Source organism: Eschscholzia californica, unplaced genomic scaffold (assembly GCF_041429995.1).
Source record: "Eschscholzia californica isolate CP2 unplaced genomic scaffold, dmEscCali1.0.p SCAF_5, whole genome shotgun sequence".
Classification (NCBI taxonomy): Eukaryota; Viridiplantae; Streptophyta; class Magnoliopsida; order Ranunculales; family Papaveraceae; genus Eschscholzia; species Eschscholzia californica.
In genome coordinates this window covers 742,213-765,062 of record NW_028238472.1, presented here as the reverse complement: position 1 = coordinate 765,062, position 22,850 = coordinate 742,213, and the positions used below count along the sequence as shown (strand labels likewise).

General features: G+C 36.7%; 2 protein-coding genes across 5 annotated transcripts; both read right to left on the bottom strand.

Annotated features, from left to right (window-relative positions):
• Positions 1 to 808: 808 nt before the first annotated feature.
• On the bottom strand, positions 809 to 10,503 carry LOC147535952 (cysteine-tryptophan domain-containing zinc finger protein 3-like). 4 transcript variants are annotated; one of them, XM_086640209.1, is made up of 15 exons: positions 10,058 to 10,297; positions 9,660 to 9,789; positions 9,007 to 9,079; positions 8,774 to 8,904; positions 8,288 to 8,641; positions 7,000 to 8,195; positions 6,503 to 6,855; positions 4,532 to 6,375; positions 4,255 to 4,415; positions 3,956 to 4,116; positions 2,833 to 2,993; positions 1,967 to 2,718; positions 1,695 to 1,878; positions 1,504 to 1,609; positions 809 to 1,017 (listed from the first exon to the last, which is right to left on the bottom strand). In XM_086640209.1, the coding sequence occupies exons 2-12, from the start codon at positions 9,750 to 9,752 to the stop codon at positions 2,536 to 2,538; spliced, it is 4,710 nt and encodes a 1,569-aa protein (XP_086496335.1). In that variant the 5' UTR covers positions 9,753 to 9,789; positions 10,058 to 10,297; the 3' UTR covers positions 809 to 1,017; positions 1,504 to 1,609; positions 1,695 to 1,878; positions 1,967 to 2,535. The 4 variants fall into 4 exon arrangements, with proteins under 4 accessions (XP_086496335.1, XP_086496336.1, XP_086496333.1 ...); XM_086640210.1 differs by having other exon boundaries at positions 1,962 to 2,718; positions 10,058 to 10,267; XM_086640207.1 differs by having other exon boundaries at positions 1,962 to 2,718; positions 9,660 to 10,503.
• A 1,406-nt stretch (positions 10,504 to 11,909) lies between these two features.
• Positions 11,910 to 19,206, bottom strand: APC7 (tetratricopeptide repeat (TPR)-containing protein). The gene is made up of 18 exons (XM_086644947.1): positions 19,027 to 19,206; positions 18,845 to 18,919; positions 18,561 to 18,611; positions 17,718 to 17,855; positions 17,530 to 17,592; positions 16,608 to 16,723; positions 16,009 to 16,093; positions 15,808 to 15,867; positions 15,290 to 15,335; positions 15,112 to 15,185; positions 14,825 to 14,875; positions 14,544 to 14,744; positions 14,424 to 14,468; positions 14,233 to 14,326; positions 13,909 to 14,054; positions 12,627 to 12,856; positions 12,458 to 12,518; positions 11,910 to 12,207 (listed from the first exon to the last, which is right to left on the bottom strand). The coding sequence occupies exons 1-18, from the start codon at positions 19,093 to 19,095 to the stop codon at positions 12,121 to 12,123; spliced, it is 1,692 nt and encodes a 563-aa protein (XP_086501073.1). The 5' UTR covers positions 19,096 to 19,206; the 3' UTR covers positions 11,910 to 12,120.
• Between the last annotated feature and the right edge of the window lie 3,644 nt (positions 19,207 to 22,850).

Genomic DNA, 22,850 nt, shown 5'->3' with positions numbered 1-22,850 from the left:
CGAGACTCTGAAGTGCCAAACCGAACAGATATTACTGCTAGTCTGCTAGTGGTGAGTAAATTGGTACGAGCAATCCTAAAACTTTTTGTTTATTTGTTTGGGCTCTCTTGAAGTTGCGTTTCTTCAATTTTAATGGACTTCAAACCGCCGGAGCCAGTCACTAATATGAGTCAAATAAAAACAAACATATTTAGCTAATTAGAGTTCAGAGTCATATTTCACATCTTACTTGGAAAAGAAATACTAACACTTCCTACTTGTTATTTCTCTAATCAGAGAAGATGATGCGGATAGTAGCAGCCATTGGATAGAGGAATATCTCTCTCTTAATCATTTCGTTAAACATCAAATTCGACAAAAAATTGACTAACTATATAGTAAGCTACATACTAAAACATATAATTCGACTCCTGCCAACATGTGCCAGCGCCCGAATAGACATTAGTATCTCACGCTTCGGCGCACGATAGTCGTTACTTATTTGCGCGCGACTCTGAACGGCGGGAAATGAGTCAATGTCTTATACATATTATTTTTGTGAATCTGGTTCCAGACCTTATACATATTCTAGCAGTATTGAAATCTCAAAGATCAAAAGATTTGAGAGATGATTGTTTTAATTTGTTTGATTTACCATCTGACTCAATGTCTTACTTATTAGAATCAGATTTTGTAATGTTTGTTTTTGTCTGATTCGTAATGTATGACTCATTCATCTGATTGAGTTTGTTTTATCTCCATTTGAAATTTTGAGTCATATGAACCAGATTCAGATAATGAAAAAAAAAACACCACCACAAAAAGGAGATACGGAATCATAAAATTTTCATAAAAAATATATCGATTAAATGTCGTCACTATGACATTTATAAATGGGGAAGTTAATACTAATGGCTAACAATCTGATAATAGGAAGTCTTTACTAAGTTTTTAAGAATATAGTTTTTAAGAATGATATCTACTGAATTTATTTTTCTCACCACCAGCACCATATTATTGCAAGATCAACCCATTCACCTGAAACCGAAGGAAGATATCTATTAGACGTAAGTTGTCAATACTAATATTCCGATCTGCGAAGTATAAATGAATATTCAAATATTTGCAGTACCAAACTGAGCCATTATGTCTTCTGTGGCAGGTCATTTTTCAGTTCTTAATGGGGCGGGGAAAGAGAGGCTGACGTGGCAAAAACCTGGGCACACCACGCCCCCTTTGGTCATGGAGTACCATTCCGTCAGGTTAATAAACGAGCTATGTCGGTTAAAATTGCTTCTAAGCAGGTTGGTTCGTGTCGTTTCATGCCGACCCACCCTATTGTGAACCACTAGGTGAATACGGTACTAGTACTCATCACTGCTTAAAAAGGTTTCTTACTTGTATACTCTAATTCTATCATGGGTCCGTTTAAGATATCAAATCAAAATAACGGATTTAAGATTCTAGTATCGTTTCGATTAAAAATTTTCTGCAAAAACTGCAGCTACGAAAGCAAGGCTTTACCCATAAGATTTACGCGCAGCAACACCCATGAGCACAACAGGAAGCATTTGAATCTTTCCCAATTCCAATTAAGTTTGCTAATGAGATATTGAACTACTCAAGTCCCCTGCAACCAACAAGAGAGAGAGAGAGAATCAGTAAAAAGACAAATAGGCGAAAAGTTCAATTCAAGATCCTGGAGCTTACGATACCTTGAAATGCGAAGAAAATCTTGCCAAACTGAGGTTCATGTGAAAGATCTTCACAAGTATCTTGTTATTGGTTTGTGTTTATTACTTTTTCCTATTTTACTTTCTTAATATATCAATGTATTTCTACCTTCTTCCCATCCAGAAAACAAACTGTTTATTGAAACATGATGCCATAGAACACAACCTATAGAAAAATATATAACAAAAAATTAGAGGAAGAATCGACAAGTTATGATAAAACGAAACAATGAAAGAAAAGATGATAACCTGACCATTTCTGTTGCACCTGACCAGTTGCTAGTTTGAACAGGAACAATGAGAAAAAAGGCACCATGAACAAAACTGCACCGGACAAGAGAATGTTTCGGTGTATTTCTTAGTAACTTCTTCTTCCCTAACTACATTTCAGTTTCCAATTGTATTCACAATATCAAACAAATTTGGAACCCGTCGAGGATGGCATCAATCACATAAAACAGTATCAAGCATCATTAGACCCAACTTCTTAATGATATTTACATATATCTTCATCTTGGTTCTCTAGCTTCAATACAAATTAGGCAGTGCATTTATATAACCCCCAAGCTCGTACTAAATATTCAAGCCCATGCAACTTCTCTTTGAAACTCATCTACTCCTTATCCTTGTAAAGATTTGAGACCTTGAGACAGAACATATGTCAAATTTGCGGAATTCCATTTATATAACAAGTGATACATATTAGGAACAACTCTTCGGAGCGAAGATTCATTTTCTTGCTCCTTCAAGGCTTCTCCTTACTACTCAAGGCGGGCATACAGAAAGACGGTGAATATACAATGTTCAAAAAACCAATGTGATCTTAATGGTTAATCGTTTCCATTGCTACCCGTACAAGACGAAGTAACCCATCTATATCATGGAATGTGAAATCAATGGCGCTCTTAACAGAAGACGTGCTACACTCTTTTAGACCTAAATTAGCAGCTGCAAGAGCAATTTGTGATTTCCTAGAGGCCTCCAGTGCAAAATTAACATTCTGCGCCTGCAGAAAATCAAATGAAGAACAAAACTTTCACTAGAGTATAACGCACGATTCGTACTTCATATTAGTTTTTAAATCTAAATTTGAGAAATAGGCTGCACTTATTGCACTTACAAAGTTAAGTAACTGCACAAAGCTGGGATGGGTTTGAGAAGAAATGACTTGGTCCCCAGTTACAAGAGGTGAAGTAACGGTCTTGGCTAAAACTCCCTTATCCATCAAGTCTGGGTTGTTTGAGTTATCTACACCTGAGGAAGATGATGATGGAGACTCTCCTAAACAAGAAAAAATAAAGGTCGTAAATTTAGCATCAGAAGACAACAAGAAATGGAAGCCAAATCACGTAGAAATTAAATAAGCCAATAATTTATTGATAGATGACCAAACAATGGTCACCAAAGTGTTCAGTGTAGGCATAATAAGAGACTTAGGCATGATTTTGAAGAAACTACAATTACTCTATTTCAAGGAATTTTGTGGAATTCGATTGAAATATTAAATGAAATTGGGGATGGTATGAAATTTTTTGAATCTTCTATGAACTTTTATGTCGTCAAGGAGGCAGTTCGGTAAAACGTGCTAAACTTCCCGTGGGAAGGCCAAAACTTTTGGGGCAGAGAACTTTCTCTCTTGGAAGTGTTCCTAGTGATACCCGCTATACCATGGTTTCGAAGCAAAGGAACTGAAAGATATTTGGAGGCCGTGAAGCTTAAGAGGTTGGATCACATCAGAGATTTTTATTTAACATTCCAAATTTGAGGTATTAGTGGCCTTTGAATTTTACTAGTGAACAGCTTAACTAAGATGCCTTTCTAGTTTCTATGATGACTTTTGTCTTATAATCGCTTTTGCAGTTCTTCCCTGACTGGCGAATTCTGCTAGCAGAGCTCCCTTCACTTTTTGTTTCCTCACCTTCGGGCTATTTACGAATATTTTGCCTTCTCACAAAGAAAAAAGAGTGTATCTGCCTCTTGGTCTGATATTTGCGGAAACAGAAAAAGCAACTTCGCCTAAATAAGTAGACATCACACGGCTTATGATTTATGAAAAACTAAACCGTAGGCAAATTTTTGTGGAAACTAACCGTGGGCAAATTTTGATATTTGCGAAAATTAAACCGTAGGCAAATTTTGTGCACAAAGAAGTCCGCAAAATTTCGATTCTTAATAGCCAAAAGCAAGAGTATATCACTAACTACAATAACATGTAGAGGACTTCATTTCCTATTTATAGTTACCTAGTGGTACCATTTGCAGCGCTTCTTGCAACTCATGCCGATCATTGCTTACAGTCGAATTTTTTGAATAAACAACCTTCATGTAAGCTACCTCCATGCATTTATAAGCTAGAGCAGCAGAAGCCATTTCTTTGAATTTCTCATATTCACGTGCAACAAACCTAGAAATGTATAGGAAATAAAGTTTATAGCACCCATATTATATAGTATCAAGTTCAAAGCTATTGAGATACGACAACAATAGTTAAAGTTTTTTAAGATATACAAGAGAAAAAGAAATAAAGTATTTCATAACTTACTCGCAGAGTTTGGCTGTACTGCTATACATCTCTATCATGTAACTAGTCTCCCCATGTTTGGTACTCTCCTGGTTACAGAGTTCCAAAAGTGAGGCTCCGTGAAGAAACTTTAAGGCCGCCTGGAAGTATATTCCAGTACTTTCAAGTTCTAGTCCATTGCTCTACAAAAGATGATTTCAGTTATACAAAAGATTAGAACTGCAAATCTATAATACATCCATTATACCATCTCAAGAAGGAAGAAAATGTTTAAGAACTAAGAAAATCAAGTGAGAACCTTAAGTCGGTCAGCTGAATGTTTGAGATCCTTGGCTTCTTTAAACGCACTTGCAGCAGCTTGAGTTGAGGACTCCTTTCTAACTGGAGTCTGGGTTTCAAGGTCCCTTACCACAAAACTATTGGATGTCGATTGCTGTTTTGAACTATTATGAAGTGTTTCATACTCGTTATCAAACTTCATTGGCAGTTCTGACCCCTGTGATGCCTTATCACTGCAACGAGAGGCATCAACTGGTGTTGGATTTCCAGCTATTGGTTGGTAATGAGTAAGGTTTTCTCGTTTATTTCCAGAACAAGGCAATGACTGATATTTTCGTTTTCCAGGATCCATTTCGAAAGGGTCTGTTTTATCTGGAAGAAACTTGTTTGAGGGTTCTTCAGTTTCGTGGACCTTCAAAGAGTCCTTCTTTGGCCTGAACTTCTCATCAATACTGCAAGTACTACTCAATTTCATGGACGAACCTTCATATCCTCCAAAATTTGACTGATGCTTTCCTCTACCTTCACTAGGAGGTATTTCAGAAGAATCTTTCTTATCGGTTCCATTCTTTTCGATCTTTTTGGATTTCATAGCAAACTTTTCTTGAGATCTTTCCTTTTCACCTGTTGGTTCTTCACTGTAAGATAGATTACGTGATCCAATCTCTTCAGATCTTAGATTCTGCATCTGATACAAATCATGCTCAGTGGACAAACCTGATAGCTTTATATCACCTTCACCAGAAACAGATTTGGAACTCCTATCCTTATCTTTGAATTGCAAGGAAAACTTTCCAGATTTCCGTGGCAGAACATCATTAGACCCAACATTTGCTAAGTTGGGGTGATCGGCGTGACAGGATGAAGGTTGAGCCTGTGAGTTGCATTTGCTACCTGATGTGTGATTAGCATCTCTGTCATGATGTTCAAGCAGAGAAGACACCATGGATCTTCGAGCAAAAGATATATCTGCTTTCAGAGTGTCAAACTGAACATTCTCCACATCCACTTCACCATTAGAGCATTTTCGAGGGATAGCCTTGACAGGTACTCCAGCACTGAATTTGTTGTCCTTCACCAAAAGCTTCCTCGTGGAAGTAATAACCTTGTCTCGATTGGAGATTCTCAAAGGAGATGAAGAAACTGATTCCACCGGTGAGCCTTTCACCTCTTGAGTGTTAATTTTATTTCTACGAGAGTTTGAAACCTTAGAAGAACTTGAAGCAGCGGTAACAGAATGCTGCATGTACACCATATTCTTTTTAGGTATATCTATACCATCTAGAGACCTTCGAATAACTGTGTTTGCTTCCACGTATCGTCCGAGTTGCGGGTTCTTCTCAACACCACTGACATCTTCTACCATTCCATGGGGTATTGAACTTCTACTTGATAAAATAATTCGAGTTGCCTTACCTCTTTGGTCATTTTTATCACAACCCTTGTTCGAACTGGACTCTTTTCCCTCAGATTTAAGCACCCTAGCCTTCTTTTCTTTCTTATGCTCACTCTTCACTTCTGGATAAGTTTGACTCTCCTGCCACTCCTCGACCTTTCTCTTCTTCGAATCAATACCCACACTATTAGATTTCAAAACCTGAACTCCTCCGAGCTTCTTCTTCATAGAAACTGGTATTCTTTCCTTTGAATCACATTTCATGTCATTACTTTTATGGACATCCTTTCCAGCTGCGCTATTTGAAAAACCACTCGTGGAGTAGGAACCCACATTAACAGTTAACTGATCATAACCATTAATTCGATCCTGGGAAGTACAGCTAGCCATCTTACTCCTCTTTGAGACACAAAAGTCATCTTGTTCTGACCCCCTTTTTCTATTTAATATCGAGCTTTTGGTGTCAACTGCATTGAAACATCGAAGGACAAAAATGCATGTTTATACGAGACAAAAAAAGAAGCTGTTATTTCAGCAGGTAAAAGATGTTCTTTTCTTTGTCTAAGAAAATGTGTATCGGAAGTTGTCACTTACTTGATTGCCCAATGGCAGCTCTATTTGCCGGGTGAGATTCCAGTTGAGACTGGGTTGCATCATGTAGATTCTTTTGTAATGAGTTTCGAACAGGTGCCGAATATGTATCAATAGCTGTGTTTACTGCTTCCTTTATCTTCAATTTCTTCTTTCTCTCTCCAAACCCACCATGCGAACCATCACCTTGACGAGCTGGGTCGAGATTCTGAACAGTACCTGAAGTTACTTCGGGTGCAGCTCCATGAGAAAGATTGCTCACGCCAAGATGATTCTCAGGTACAGGAAGTCTATACAGAGCATGCACAGCTCTAGTGGTTTCCTCTTCACTGATATCACATCTGTTCATTCCGGGCCTAGATAACATATTAAATACACATGCAATTTTAGAAACAAGAGAACCTAAAGTACTCAAGTCAAGGTCCAAATCGCCAACAAAACCGCAAACTTGAATTTACAGACTAAAGAACCAAGAATATATCTGATTAAAAAAAACTTACAGCCAGTTAAGCATGCTACAAAACCACTTGTCAGGGAAGCTTCCGGGGTTGGTACCAACTGGTAATAGGCGCCATTTCTCACACCTATCACAGGAAACCCATTCTTCCTCTATAACATTAGTTTCCGTTGCAGGAACAGCATCAGAAACAGGCCTATTTTCTGTTGGAGTGACCGAGAGATTTGGTTTCAAATATACCTCAGTTTTGGATTCAACCTTTTTGCTACTTGGCCTTTCGTGGAGCACAGAGTCTATTGATCTACTTCTAGGAGTTTCCGAAACATCTACTACGTTCTTTTTCAATTTAATCTTTGTTTTCCCCAGGAAACCAGTATGACTTTCTCTGGTTTTTTCGGACTCCTTGTCTAATCTCTTATTCTCCAGTAAACCTTTCGAAGGGTAATCCTCATTGGTTTTTTTACCTTGCTTTGATGAAGAAGAGCCAATCTTTGAGCTCTCCTTTGGGAACTCTTCAGCCGGGAAATCATTACCTTCGCTTCCTTTAGGTTTAATGTTGCTCTTATGTGATGGTTTCTCGTTGCCATTTGGTCCCTTCTTTTTACTCTTCTGTTTTTGAGGATCACCAAGTTCAGCATTGAGATTCTTCCCTCCCTTAGAACCCTCTAACTGATCAATCGATTGATCAAAGCTTTTATGAACTTTGCTTCTGCCTATTTTTACAGTGTCAAACTGAACATCCTCGAGGGAACATGTTCTTACTTTCGTTGTCTCTGTCACGTCCTTCGCATAGTCAGATACAAATTTTTCATGCACACACTTAATCATTTTCCCATTACTATCAGATGACGACGACACAATACCTTTTCCTCGTACCAAACCTTCAGCTCTCGGCTTGGATACAGGAAGAAGCTTCAAAGATTTAGAACTTACTGCAGTTCCAGCCTCTATTTTCTTCCTCGAGAGGGAATCTCCTCTATCTGCATCCTTGACATTTCCCTTATTCACTTTCCCCGGCTTTTTCTCAATTGATTTTATCTTCTTTCCTCCACAATCTTTCCAATCATCCCTAATAACAGGAGACCCATCTCTTAACGTCGCAGAACTTTCTTGCTCACATTTGTATGTTAGACTGCATCTATTATCAGTCAGAAGCTCTCCTTTCTCGATCAAGTGCATCAGACTATCAGAAAGTGGAGATAACAAAGAATCACCGGGATCTAAATAATAAATCAAGTCCTGTTCCATCGTGAAAAATTACGACACATCTGAGTCAATAACGGTCCATCTATCATGCAAAAGAACATAAGAAAACAAGATGAAGAAGTTACCGGAAGCATGCTTGATGGAGATTCATCTGATGCATTATGAGATCCGAAAGACAACTCTCCACTCTCAGAAGAACTGTCCTCCAGCGACGAGGAAGGTGTGTCGTCAAGGCCAAGTCCACGGTAAATTTCGGCATTTGTCTGAGCCGATAATCGATCTGGACCCACTTTAATTCGGACCTTCAGTGTTTTCTGCTCATTCGGTTTAGTAGACTTGTCCACGAGTTTCTGTTTAGGAGAAAGATCCACGGTGCTCCGAATGGAAGACAAACGGACATCTCTATTAGATGAAGCCTTCGAGACAGGCTTCACAGACAGTGGTGTACTTGAAAGAACTTTAGCATTATTATGTCCCTCCTAGACGTAAGAAAGCCCCGAGTTACAATATGGGTTATTGATCAAGAATTATCCTCAATATGAACTAAATTTTCCTATGACTCGTGTACATAGATTTGAGAAAAGAAGTAGAGAAAATAAACAAATTTGTACCTCTGATTGCAAATTGTGCGATTTTGGTGCAATGTAGTTCTGAACTCTCTGTGGAGTCCTTGGATGAGACAAAGCAAAAGGAGATCGCTGACAGGAAGGTAAGAACGAACCATAACCTCCGTATTTTGACCCTACAAAAATGAATGAAGTTCAACCATCACTATGAAAGAACAAACAACTAACTGAACCTCTCTCATGGAACAAATATATCCTTCTGCCATAGCTCAACTTACCCAAATTCTCAGCCGAAACTCCACCTTCGAAATCTTTCTGATAATGACCTAGAACAACTTTGATCTTCTCATCCTTAAGAAACACAACAACGTCTTTTAATGAAATGAAAATATAACATTAGGACTTGCCAAATTCAGAAACTCAAATCCACTTTATGCATGCGTACTAAACTAATAGTGTATCAGAGGGCACAGAAGATTATGAACAACGATCATCGAATTCCTTAGTAGTTAGCAAAGAACGTAAATTAAACAATCTGAGACCATCAAACGTCTATTAGTACTAAACCAGTACCAAGTACATCATAAGGCAACAATGCACACAACTAACCTAGACTTTACTGGGGTTCATAAACAAAACTCTTAGATCAAAGTTCAATTACACAGTAATTCCTGTTTTTCCTAGTTCAAGAACTAGTTGAAGCAATGCTATATTTCCCAACCCAAACTAACTAGCAAAATTCACACAATCAAATTCTTCATCATTTCTTTTCATTTTTTTGATACTATTATAGTAATGTACTAACTTACCAATAAAAAAACTTGGATCAATCCATTACTTTTATAGTCTTATTTATCTGTATATATGAACCCCAGTTCAAATTAAACAGAACTAGGTTATGAAAAATCAGAACTTGGCACGAGTTTCTTACAATGTATGATAGATGAACATCAAGGTCAATGATATCTTCATCTTTCTCTGGGTAAATATAAGCTTCCCCTTCTTCAACCTCAGTTTCTTCCATCAAAACCCTAGTTTCTTCTACCCCACTACTCTTACCCCTAAACAGAAATAATCAATCAAAACATCACATTATAATCCATGATTCCACACTCACACAAAAACCTGAAAACCCAAAAAGAAAAACCCTCAAGAAAGGTAAAATCTTTTCAAGAAAATAACCCTATACCCATTATACCCATCATAACCATCATGATCAAAATTCAAAAGTCCCATATAAACTGAATCCAAATTCCTTCAAACTCCCGTATTTTAGAATCAAAATCAGTAAAAAAAAAGGAAGTTATTTTAAGGAATCGTTGGTCTTACGATTGATCAAACTATCAAATACTTCTGATTCAATTAACAAAAACTGAACTTTGATTGTGAGAAGTTAGAGAGAGAGAGAGAGAGAGAAAGAGGGTTCTAAGTTCTTGCTCTATTTGTATTTTTTTTACCCTATTTTCCCCCTTCTCCCCTTTTTACTTGTGATGAAAATTGAGAGAGAGACTACCACAAGAGGAAAAGAGAATAAAAAAGGGTTTTGTGGAATATATACCTAATTCTATTGGCGTGGGTTTTTTCTCGGATTGGTGTTTTTTTTGTTCTCGCTGTCTAAATCTGACTCGTTAGATTCAAGTGGATCTAAAATCACATTAACTCGACTACTTGTCTAGCTCTCTAGTATTGAAAATGTATAGAAGCTTAAGTGATTCACTGAAGTGAGGCTACTTTTTTAAGTGTCGATGTTTTGTTAATTGAAAAAAGTTTTGGGTGATAAGACAGTCGCTTTTAAAAGTCAGACATTTCAAATAAGATAAAGACAACTATATCAAAATCTGATTCGAGTCGATTTAGATTTCGAGTCAGATTACAAGCCTGACTTAAAAGAAAGATGTTGTACTACGTACTTTTTTATCTGTAGTCTCTACTTCTCTCTTGTAACTCACTATGACTTAACTTTATGATAAATAAGTATTACGTATAATCTTTTATATTGCAGCAGAAGTAATTGTTTCCTAGAAATCACTAGGCGTATTAAAAAGGAGTTTGAAACACAATTTTTTGGAACGTTGACGTAGAGGTAATCACACAAGTGTTTGAGCACTCCATTCGGAGGTTGTTGGTTCTGCCCATAGATTAGTTTTATCATAAGACCATATCGTATTTAACAATTCTCTCGTCTAGAAGTGTTGTAAATGCCCAAACAATGTTTGTGCATCTAAGGTAGTTTATACATAATCCGATTTTTTTTTTTTTAAGATTAACATGTTAATTTAGATATGGAATCAACAACAACCACCTTTCACATTTGAGTCATCGTCGTCCATAATTTAAGAAATATGTAATTTCAAATATCTAAGTTTTTTTTTTTGTTGAAATGAATACCTAAGTTTCTTGATATTGGGTATGAGATTTTCACCCCAAGAAATAAAATGATTAGTACTAGCTCACAAGGACATCAGTTTAGATTTCTTTTTTCTTGGTGGAATAGTACCTCAATCAAATCATTAAGATCCTCTCGAAAAGAAAATGTAATCACAAAGATATGGTCATTTGTTTTTGTTGCTTCATATATATAGATATATCCATATGATGAAACAATTAAACTATATGGAAAGATAAATGTGCAAGCAAAAAATGTCTTGCTTTAACTCAATGCTTAACCTTCTTTATTATTTAATTATGAGTTAAATACAACACAACATAAATTTGTGTACACATTGATTAATGTGCATTATTTAATTAACTAGGTCTTTTGTCATGTAACTTGCAATTATAAATCTCACCTGTCAAGTATTTATCGTTAAATTTTTCACCATCGGATTTCCTTCTACTACTAATTTAACTTCTTCTCATTTACTCATATGGTTAATCAACATCTCATTTATTAGGTTTAAATCTTCTACTCTTTTATCTTTTCTTCAGTCTGACAAGACGAAGATAATATTACATGGTGTACCAATGTACAGGCAGATGTGAGACAAGTTTAGGAAAATTTGATCCTGACTTCTTTTTGTTATATGGTAGTTATTGGTAGATGCGTGTGTCTAGGCAAGGTGATGAACAAATTATGTAGTGTGGGAGGCACCAGCTGTACCCTAGTTGATTCATAATAGACCTAGAAAAAGATGAATATTTCCACACTGACTAATTCATAGTTTGTGTGGGATTAAGATGAGAGAGCAAAAATCAAGAAAATATCGATTAACTTAATGAGACATATAAAAGTTTTCAAAAGACCTAAAAACTGTTACAACATTAGTGGTTAAAAACCACTTAGACCCAAAAAGAAAAATACATCAAAGATGATAATCTCATCTACTTTTTCTAGTCTTAAAATTAAACCCTAAGTTTAATGGGTTGATCAACTTGCATGTACTTGGTGATGCTCATAAAAGCTCAGCCTCTTCTTGCTCTCCTTCAGCATCTTCAACTTCATTGTCTTCATCCTCTTCAGGAGCGTCCGGATCTACTCCCTGCACAACTTCACTTTTAAACCCCTGGAGTATGAATCTGTTTTTTTCCCTCATTGTATGAATCTAACTTGATTGTATTAAATTTCAAATGGACCCAGATTTAAACTGAATCCGAAATTCAGACGAGTCAGAGATCACGACCCAAACAAAAACAAACAGTTTGATATCTTACTCGAGTCAATTCAGACCTAGAGTCAAACACTACCTACATAAACACACAAAACGAATCTAGATAAGTCGAATAACAAACCTTCATCTGTTTCTCCAATCTTTCTAGACCCTTTTTTCCAGCTTCATTATGTGGGTTTATCCTGAATTGCAGATCAGTTTTCTTAGAGTATGATCATAATTTTCGAGAAAAAATGAAAAAGCGATAACATAATAAAATATAGGCCAATGGACGAGGCCCAACATGGTACCTTAATGCGGCTTGATAATGTGTCAGTGACTCCTGCAGCATATTCATTGCAGCAAATACTTGAGCCAGTTTGATGTGTAGAGAGTCATCGGCCCAGTCTTTTAGATATCTCTCAAGTAAGGTTACTGCCTCACCATTTCGTCCCTCTACAACATGAAGTTCAGCTAAGGCTAGTGCAGCTCCAAGAAAACCAGGTTCTAAACGAAGAGCTGATTCATAGAACTTTTTTGCCTGTTAAGTAGACATTTAAGAACACAAAATGATGGAACTTGTACTAAATTCGCCCAAGATTCGTATAACCTAGTACGCAGATCACTCCGGTACGTAGTACGTGGTACGCTACCGTGTGAGTATCGGATGCGTTAGTGACATCTATTCGGTATACCACTCTGTGATGCATATATAATAACTACATCAACTTTCAAACATTCTATCTCCATAAAATGTAAAATCTTAACTAGATAAATAAGAAAATCTTGTAGTTAGCTACTCAAGTACTCGAGCTTATAGACTTAAACAAAGAAACTGGGGTAATTAAGATGGAGCATTCCGATATGCCAAATTTCGAGTACTGGAAAGCGAACCCACCCAAAAAGGGTACGAGGAATCTGGTACGCAGTATGCGGCAGAGGATATAGTATCTGGTAACGTTGGTCAAGCTTATGTCTTAGTCAAGCTACAAGATAGTCGCACATAATATTAGAGAAAAATAACCGAGATAATAAGTTAATAGGATATGATCGTAATGTCTTTGATAATTTACATATAAGAAACTCTACAACAATCATCATTTCTCAGAGCATTACGGATGCCGATCTCTTTTGATTTCATGTTGCGTGCTTCAATGGGAATCATCTATTTAGTTCGCCCTATGTGGCAGTAAAAACCTTTGTTTATTGAAGTTTTCAACTTCTTTATTTGCTTGTGTGGCATTTAATTATTTAGAGCTACATTTTATGACTAAAATATCTTGTTTGTTAATTTGGTATAGGGCATAAACACAACTTACTACAATGAATATAGATTCTCAAGTTGAACTTTTTGACATAGAGGTCGCTAGAGGATCTGTAATTTAACACCTTATTTCAAGATTTGTAATGAGACTAAAAAGCTTAAACAGAACCGATTTATTTTTCTTCGTGTAAGTGGTGTAAAACATAAGGGTTTCGCTAGTTCATCTGGTTTCTTTCATACTTGACCATGTTTATATAAACAAACTCCAAAAACGGGAATCAAACACGCGAGTTTAACATTATCTGAGTATTCTCTTAAATCAAGGTTACCTTTTCCCTTCCGCCAGGATGGCTGGCATGTACATCACCGACTAACTTGAGAGCTTTAGCTGACTGTGGCATAGCCTTCATAGCCTCCCTGCTAGCATATAGAGCCTCTTTCGTTTTCGAGAGGGCTAAATAAGAACGAACCAGACCTGCAATCATGATGAGGTAGAACTATTCAGGAGATTCCTCATATATATATATATATATATATATATATATATATAGAGAGAGAGAGAGAGAGAGAGAGAGACATGCATATTATTTATTGTTCACGAGCAAAGACTAACACATAGTATAATAGTTTGTCGCAAATAGACCTATAGAGACCTTGGTAAGAGCGAAGATCTGGCCGTAACTCTTGAGCTGCTCTGAAGGCAATCACAGCTGCATCTGGTCGACCCAATGACAGAGATAAATTACCCTGAATATTTTGACAAAGTCCTAGAACTCAGTTAGATTATAAGCATATATGACCTATGAAATGTAGTCATCCGACTTTTGAAATAAGATCTATATACCTTCATTACATGACCTGCTATATGTCTGTCGTCTATGCGGAGGCACTGATTGAAACCAAAATTGACCATGTCAGATTATTCTTTTAGAGAAGCAAGTAGTACTTTACAGTAAACACTAACCTTCTCTGCATAAGCCAAAGCTCGTCGCTCATCTTTCCTTTCCCACAACACCGATAAAGCTACACACACTTCTGGCCTTGTGGGGTCAATGTTCAATAAATCATGGACCAACCTATTCAGTTTGGAGCTATCAGACTTCATCTTTAGAAGCATAGCGTACTCATCCATGGAATCAATAATATAAGGATCATTAGCACGAGCCTGCGAAAAAACCTCTATGTAAGACACGTAATTATGAAGAAGAATAGTTGTTGTAGATACTAAAATCTAAGTTCACAAACCTTTTCAAAATTTATAATGGCTTCATCATTTTTGCCGATAATAGCCTCCACCTTCACATTTCACATTTTGGTGAGTTAGAATCGATTATTTCTAACACTTCAAAGAGAAACTCCCAATTAACTTTCTAACCAAAACCATGCCAGGGAAAAGAAACATTACTAGATTCACATCTAAAAATCTAAACTAAGAAATATAGTGTACTTCTTGGGGTTACAAGGATATCATAGACGTTTAGATTATTATAAAATTAAGAAGATGAGTAGGGCTAGGTAACAACGATTCTAACCTTTGCGATTTCCAGTAATATGTACACATTAGAAGGAAAACGTTGTAGCAGTTCATTGAAGAGCTCTAAGCCACCTGTAAATTTTTAAAAGGTTGAGACAACCAACTTAGAAAAGACCAAATCCAGTGATACCTCTGCCAGACAGATAATAATTGTAAGAAAATTTAAGATTTCCTACCTTTGTAATCATTTGAAGCAACGCAACATTGGGCCTCAACAAATCTCTGCATATGGATGGACAAGAAAATCATCAGACATGTTATTAGATATTTAGATGCACTATTACCTAGAATTCTACTTTTTTTTTTCTTAATTATATACTGTTAGAAGATTGCTAAAATAACATAAAGCAAGTTCCATACATTGGATTAAGAAACTGTCACCAAACAAACAAGGGTCAGATGGTGTGCAGGACCAAATTAACTGCGAAATAAAATATATAAAACGTAAAATGCCTAATCCCCAAATTCCAATTAAATTATGTTTTGCGCGCAAACATAAATCGTGGCGTATAAATAGGAAAAAGTTCAGTAAAACAAAATAACGTACGGTATCATCGTCTTGAAAGCAATAAAGAAACTACATTGACTGACCATGTCATGCAAAAGAGGATTGACAAGTAAGCATTATTTCTGGTATACAAAGATGAGTGAAATAGAATATTGGCATTTGATAGACAAAAATATCTTGACACACCTGTAGCCAGCGACTTGAATCAAAATTATCGAAGGGAGGCCTCCCGCTCCTATTTGGAGTCTACAATCATCAATTGTGAGTTATGCCTGACAGCCTTTAGGGTTCAAATTAACAATACATTTGCTCGAGAAACTTAGAGAAGATTGGCTTCATATGTTCTAAAACAAAGTGAGCTGAAGTAAAATGATCCATCAAACAAACCTGAGGAAATAACGAGATTATATCCTTGGCTGCAACTCCTAATTCAGCCAAAGCTGCAATTGCTTCCAAGATGTACGGGCAATGCCTGAACATGGCAAGAATGATGTAAAAAAAATTCAAATGGTATTATCAAGTGATGATCTTGAACAGGAATTAAGTATAAGCAGAGCAGAAAAGGAGATCAGTGAAGAAGTAGGATCTGACAGGATGACAGCCAATTCAAGAATTCGAAAGAAGTTTAATGCCAAATCAAAATCTGACAATAGATGATCTAAGGAATCAAGGGAAGTAGGACTTCAGCAAGAACAAGCTACATTGTTATCTATGTCGAATGGGAAATTATGGTCATACATGACGACTTGGAACACCGTAAATTGATTGCCCAGAACAAAAACTACACATACCACAACAATATAAACTGCAATAATAAGCTTGCTCAGTGAAACTAATTAGGATTCAGACACTTAGTTTCTATTTAGGATATACATGTTCAACGTAATTTTTCAGTAAATGATTCTTCCTGATGACCGTTTCTAGATAGAAGCAGAAACTGGTTATTGCATAGTGTCAGAATCATGAAACTATATAACATTACAAACCTCAAACATTCTTTATAGCAAGAAATAGAAGCACGATTGTGTCTTGAATGCTTATAAAGCTTCCCCATAGTAAGATTCATCCTTAACGTTCTTGATTTGCTTGGGATACCCTCCATCTGTTTGTGGAACAAACAATGAAATACATTAAGCCATCAAAATGAGAATGAAAAGTCTGATAGAAATAATTTTACAGAGATATATGAATAACATCATTCCGACCAAGTTAGTGGTGGGTGTTTAGATTCGTAAGCATGTGACACTAATAAAAATTATGGAGACGTAAACCGATTTCCTTAAGAACATCCCCCTTAACTATTTTGTTTAAGTTTTTATTTGAAGAGTTACGGGATTCCACTCTGAAATTGGAGGATTCTAGTCGTGTTTTATCTTTATTCTAAAAATGTAAACCTTCGTTGAAACTTTGCTTCAAATTTACATGTGGAAATCAGGATCCGGCGGCCGGCGCTGTGGAGAAACGCCACACGATGTAGTCTGAATTGTATAGATAATAGACTAGAAAAAGTACTTCACCCATCTATGTAAATAGGAAATTCCAATCCTTGCAACAATTCTTTCTCTTTTCTATACTTAGTAGTAAAATAAATGTGTAACACTAAGAGAAACCTTCTGGTAGAGCAGCACCATACCCTTTAGAGATAGTATTTCACCCCCCCCCCCCCCCCCCCCAATAATTACCATTAAAATTAATACGACATCTTTTTTCTTGTTCAAAAAACAGATACAGCAGCAGTATCATAAATATTTGAAGCACAATTAGAACGAAATATGGAATTCAAGAAGGATAATTTAGTGATACTTATTTTTGTGAAAGAAAGAATACCATACACAACCCATAACAAAACTTTTAAGTCATAAGACGACAATAGTAGAAGTAAGGAATGCAAAACAGGAGGAGAGAAACCTCAACAAGAGCCGAACGGTTGTCATTTAATGCACAATGGCAAAGAGTAATTTTGAATTTCACCTATCAAAAAGATGGGAGAGATATTGAAGAAGTTAAACAAAGTAGAATACCAAATATATAAATAAATATTGAGTAAATAAAAATGGCTACGAAAGAGATTAGGAGGGAGTGCAAATGAAAACTACCTCATTTTCATTAATTGCTGAAATATTCATCGAATTTGGAGAGGACGACCTGTTTGATGTAGATAATGAACTTCTAGAACTTGTCGAACTTTGTTTGGGAATAATCTTACATATATTCAGGGCTTGCTTAAACATATACTGTCAACAACAAAAGATGACCAAAACGCATGATTTACTCACTTAAATAACTTGGATGGAACTACCAAACCAAAAATATAAAAAGTTCAACCGATTACTCGGAACTTATTCCGGGACCCCCAAATATAGATCAGTTCACCCACTTATCAAGGAAATATGTGAAATCACTAACTTTAGAAAGCACTTTGAGTGTCAAGTAGAATTATCCATGCCCTCCTACCAAATAAGAACATAATGGCATTTCCAACAGATGGGTAGTTAAAACTTCTAAGTAAGCTAAAACTCTCAGAGACACCTAACACCATAATAATGAACTACAAGCAAGCATCTTGTCGACCAAGGAGTATGTAAGTGTAAATTGATATCTTTAAGTGGTGATGAGAAACATGATGTTAGAGCCCATTGGGCCTAACTCTCCTCGGAAACCGGCTTGCAAGGACAGGATTCCCCACGACGTCACGGGTGGAGTCACTCGGCATTTCCCTTCCACGCAGAGCTAAGGTTATTAAGTCCCAACCCACTAGCTCTGAACCATGTCAGAGCTCATTGGGCCTTACCCTCCTTGGGAACCAGCTTCCAAGGAAAGGATTGCCCACGGCACTAGCTTACAAATTCTATGGCCAAGGCAATGAGAGGTAATGCTAATAAACGATTTCTACCACAAGTTAAACTCTCCTATTAGTTAGTTGAAAACATACAACTTACCATTGCTCTCCTGTATTCTTTTTCACCAAACAAAGAATCACCAAGAAGCACCTGAATCATAACAAAACTTTAATCAGAAAAACACTCTACAACCAAATGAAAAACTCATGGTCTGAATCTGAATTGTCTATCTCAAATGAACCCAAAATCAGCCAAAATGTGCGGTTAAGATACCAAAACAAACATTCTAAAATCTGACTCAAGTCAATTCATACGTCTGAGTCATATTTCAGACGAAACATAAAAAAAAACACTGAGAAAAACGATTAATTGAAGAATCTTACGTAGCTTTCAGCTTTAACAAGAGGACTAGTTTCAGCATTTGATGATGAAGATGATGAAGCGACAAGAAATGAACCCTAATCAGTAAAAATTGATTGCATTATTATTATTCAGTATAAATAGAAGAAATTGTTAAATGAAATGTCAGTGAAAGCTAGAGAGAGAAAGAGAGAGAGAGGGTTACGAGCATCTGAGCAGAACTATAGAGGCCGAGATCGAGAAGGGAAGTGATTTGATCCCTAGGGACGTCCATTGTTAGAGAGAGAGAGAGAGAGAGAGAGAGAGAGAAATTTTGAACGAAAACCCCAAAAATCCCTCCTTTTCAATTTGGGAGTTTAACTTGAACCGAGAGAGACTAAAGACTAAAGACTAAAGACTAAAGACTGTGTACAAAGTACCGGGTAAATACAATATGGGCCTTGTCTGATAGGGGGGGCCACAATTTGAATATGGACTACAATGGTAATTGGGAACGCACTGAAAATATACACAATAATATCCGAATTACTACCGGCCTAAAGTTCGACGAAATTAATGACTTAAAGCCCGGCAAAATTAATGGATCGAGCGAAATTTTTATGGTCTAAAACCCACAAAAATTACTTTATTTATACCTAAGTTTAAGATTTTCCTGCATTTGCACTTCCATGAGATCGAACTTGGGACCTCCCCATTACAGAGTAGATACACTTACCAACTGAGGTACAAGACGTTGGCAAAAATGAAAAATGATTGAAGAGGCTACCAAAGTACACCTACCCCGGATCTAAACAGGAATCAATTATCTATCCAAAGTGAAAAAATTTGTCAAGTGAGAGAAACAGAATTTACTCGGAAATAGAGATCGTTGATTTCGTGTAACTCTAACGTAATTTTGACTTGTGGCCTTATCTTGCATTATTCCTTAAAAATCTTACTAAATGTTTAGTGTGGGAGAAGGAATTAAGAAAATACAATCACCAAAAAATATTGATTTTGTAATGTGGTTCTGACTGTTGCACTGTTGTTTGGTTGTATTAAGAATAGACTTATTTGAGATTAATTTCTTCTCTACATTATTTGTTTGATGATGTTAACGAAAAGTGCGCCACACCTAGGTTTACAACTCCCCTTTAGGAGGAATAGCATTCTTTCCTTCATGCAATTTTGTGATTGATTCTATTGTATCAGACTATTTTGGAATGCAATTCACACCCATTAAAGTGTTGGGGTCCCTCCTTATAATAAAAGGACTCCTGGTTGGAATAGGATTTCCCTTATTCCTTGTTTGGGGAAAAAATAGAAGTTTCTATTTTTTCAAGCCTAAAAAGGAATTCCTATTTCTTTTGGTAAACCTCCCTATTTATCATTATAAAAGGGAATGAAAGGGAAGAGATAGAGATCAGATAGATGAGAACAAAGAGAGGCCAGAGAAAGAGAGATTTCTGAAGTGGTTCTTTCAAGAGAGATTGAAAGAGCAGAATATTGGTTTGAAGAAAAGAAGATTATTAATCTTGTGAAGCAATTTAGTTTGTGATTATCTTCTTCAACCTTTAGTAATCTAGGATTTGTTCAAATCCTAAGGAGTAAGAGATTTTATTTCTTTGTTTCTTTGTTCAGTTTATCCACCATAGGTTTGGTGAAGAGTTGTCCAAGAGTGTTTCTACACATCTTGAAGAATTGTGTAAACCATTATTTAATTATAGTGGAAGATTTCTGGACTAGGTCCCGTGGTTTTTTACCTTCTAGTTTGGAGGGGTTTTTTGCCACGTTAAATAATCTTGGTGTCTCTACTTTTACTTTCGCATCGTTTATCTTCATATTCCTGAACAAGTTAATTAGGTTATTTTTCCTAACAAGTGGTACCAGAGCTAAGGTTGGATTTATTGTTCAGAAATATGGAAGTGAATACTAATCGCATGATAAGCTTAGATGGAGAAAACTACTTGATGTGGAAAGCAAAAATGGAAGATTTGTTATACTGCAAAGACCTAGCTGCACCCATTGAAAATCACGGTACAAAACCGATGAAGATAGATGAAGAAGACTGGAAGGTATTAGATCGTAAGGTTGTTGGATTTATTCGACAATGGGTAGAACCCAGTGTTTTTCATCATGTATCGACGGAGACTTCCGCTTATAGTCTATGGAGGAAATTAGAAGAATTGTATGATCAGAAGACAGCTGCCAAAAATGCTTACTTGTTCAGAAAGCTAGGAAAATTACAATATAAAGAAGGAACCTCAATTGCTCAACACTTGAATGAGATGAAAAGTCTAGTAAACCAGCTTTCTGCAATGAAGTTAGTTTTGGATGATGAGTTGCAGGCCTTACTTCTTCTAAATTCTTTACCAGATAGTTGGGAGACATTGGTGGTGTCTCTTAGCAATTCTGCTCCTGATGGCATAATGCGTATGAATCACGTAACAGGTAGTTTGTTGAATGAAGAAACAAGAAGGAAATCATCGTCAGACGAGTCTCATTCAGAGGCACTTGTTACAGAAAGACGGGGGAGAGGTAAAAGTAGAAAACCTCATAAGCGTGATAAGTCAAGGGGGAGATCAAAACCAAAGAAAGAAGTTAGATGTTTTGGTTGTGGAAAAATGGGTCATTACAAGAGTGATTGCAAGAAAACAAAGAAGGAAAATAAAAAGGATGATGAAAAACAAGATAATGTTGCGGCAGTTGCCTCAGGTGATGACATTATCTTACTCTCAGGTTGTGGAGACACTTGCTTAAGTATGACTGAGTCAGAACCAGAAACAACATGGTTGGTTGACTCAGGTGCTTCGTATCATGCTATTCCATGTAAGGATTTCTTTAACTCTTACAGAACTGGTGACCTTGGCAAAGTCAGGATGGGAAACTTAGGTTTCTCAAAAATCGTAGGAATTGGAGAAGTGAAAATCGAGACGAGCACAGGGAGTATATTGATTCTTAAGAATGTGAGGCATATACCAGATCTTCGATATAACCTAATCTCTACCGGAGTATTAGATGATGAAGGATACCACAGTCACTTTGGTGATGGAAAGTGGAAGCTCACAAAAGGGTCAATGGTGATAGCAAGAGGGAAGAAGTGTTGTACTTTATACATGACTCAAGTAAAACTGTGTAAAGGAGAATTGAATGCAGTTGAAAAAGATTCTTCCACTGATCTTTGGCATAGAAGACTCGGGCACATGAGCGAGAAAGGACTTCAAATCCTTGCTAAACGACAAGACTTACCGAACGTAAAAGGTATAAATTTAAACACTTGTTCTCATTGTTTAGTAGGAAAGCAACATAGAGTTTCCTTTCAAAGGAATGCATCTGAAAGAAAATCCAGTGTTTTGGAGCTTGTTTATTCTGACGTTTGTGGACCTTTAAAGGTCAAAACACTTGGTGGTGCTTTGTATTTTGTTACTTTTATAGATGATGCTTCCAGGAAAGTTTGGGCATATGCCATAAAGACCAAAGATCAGGTACTTGCAGTTTTCAAGAATTTCCACAACATGGTAGAACGGGAGACAGGAAAATCATTGAAGTGCATTCGCACTGACAATGGAGGAGAATACATCGGGTCGTTTGAAGAGTATTGCAAAACCCATGGTATTCGACATGAACAGACAGTTCCCAAAACTCCACAACAAAATGGTGTAGCAGAACGCATGAACCGCACTATTGTGGAGAGGATCAGATGTATGCTCTCAGAAGCAAAGCTGCCTAAAAGCTTCTGGGGTGAAGCAATGCGTACTGCATGTTATCTGATTAATTTATCACCTTCAGCACCATTAGATGGAGATGTAGCTGAGAGAGTGTGGGCTGGGAAAGAAATCAGTTATGAACACTTAAGGGTGTTTGGTTGCAGGGCTTTTGTGCATATACCTAAAGATCAAAGAGCAAAGCTTGATGATAAAGCCAAGCAATGCATCTTTTTAGGGTATGCAGATGAGAAGTTCGGATACAGGTTATGGGATCCAGTCGATAAGAAGATTATTAGAAGTAGAGATGTGGTCTTTCTTGAAAATCAAACTATTGAGGACTTTG

Coding starts and splice junctions, on each gene's coding strand:
- LOC147535952 (XM_086640207.1), bottom strand. CDS start 9,752: ATGGAAGAAACTGAGGTTGAAGAAGGGGAAGCTTATATTTACCCAGAG. Junction 6,376..6,502: donor AGCTGCCATTGGGCAATCAA/GTAAGTGACAAC, acceptor GTTTCAATGCAG/TTGACACCAAAAGCTCGATA. Junction 4,416..4,531: donor ATTCAGCTGACCGACTTAAG/GTTCTCACTTGA, acceptor CATCTTTTGTAG/AGCAATGGACTAGAACTTGA.
- APC7 (XM_086644947.1), bottom strand. CDS start 19,095: ATGGACGTCCCTAGGGATCAAATCACTTCCCTTCTCGATCTCGGCCTC. Junction 18,612..18,844: donor TTGTTAAAGCTGAAAGCTAC/GTAAGATTCTTC, acceptor GTTATGATTCAG/GTGCTTCTTGGTGATTCTTT. Junction 12,519..12,626: donor CATTATCAAGCCGCATTAAG/GTACCATGTTGG, acceptor TCTGCAATTCAG/GATAAACCCACATAATGAAG.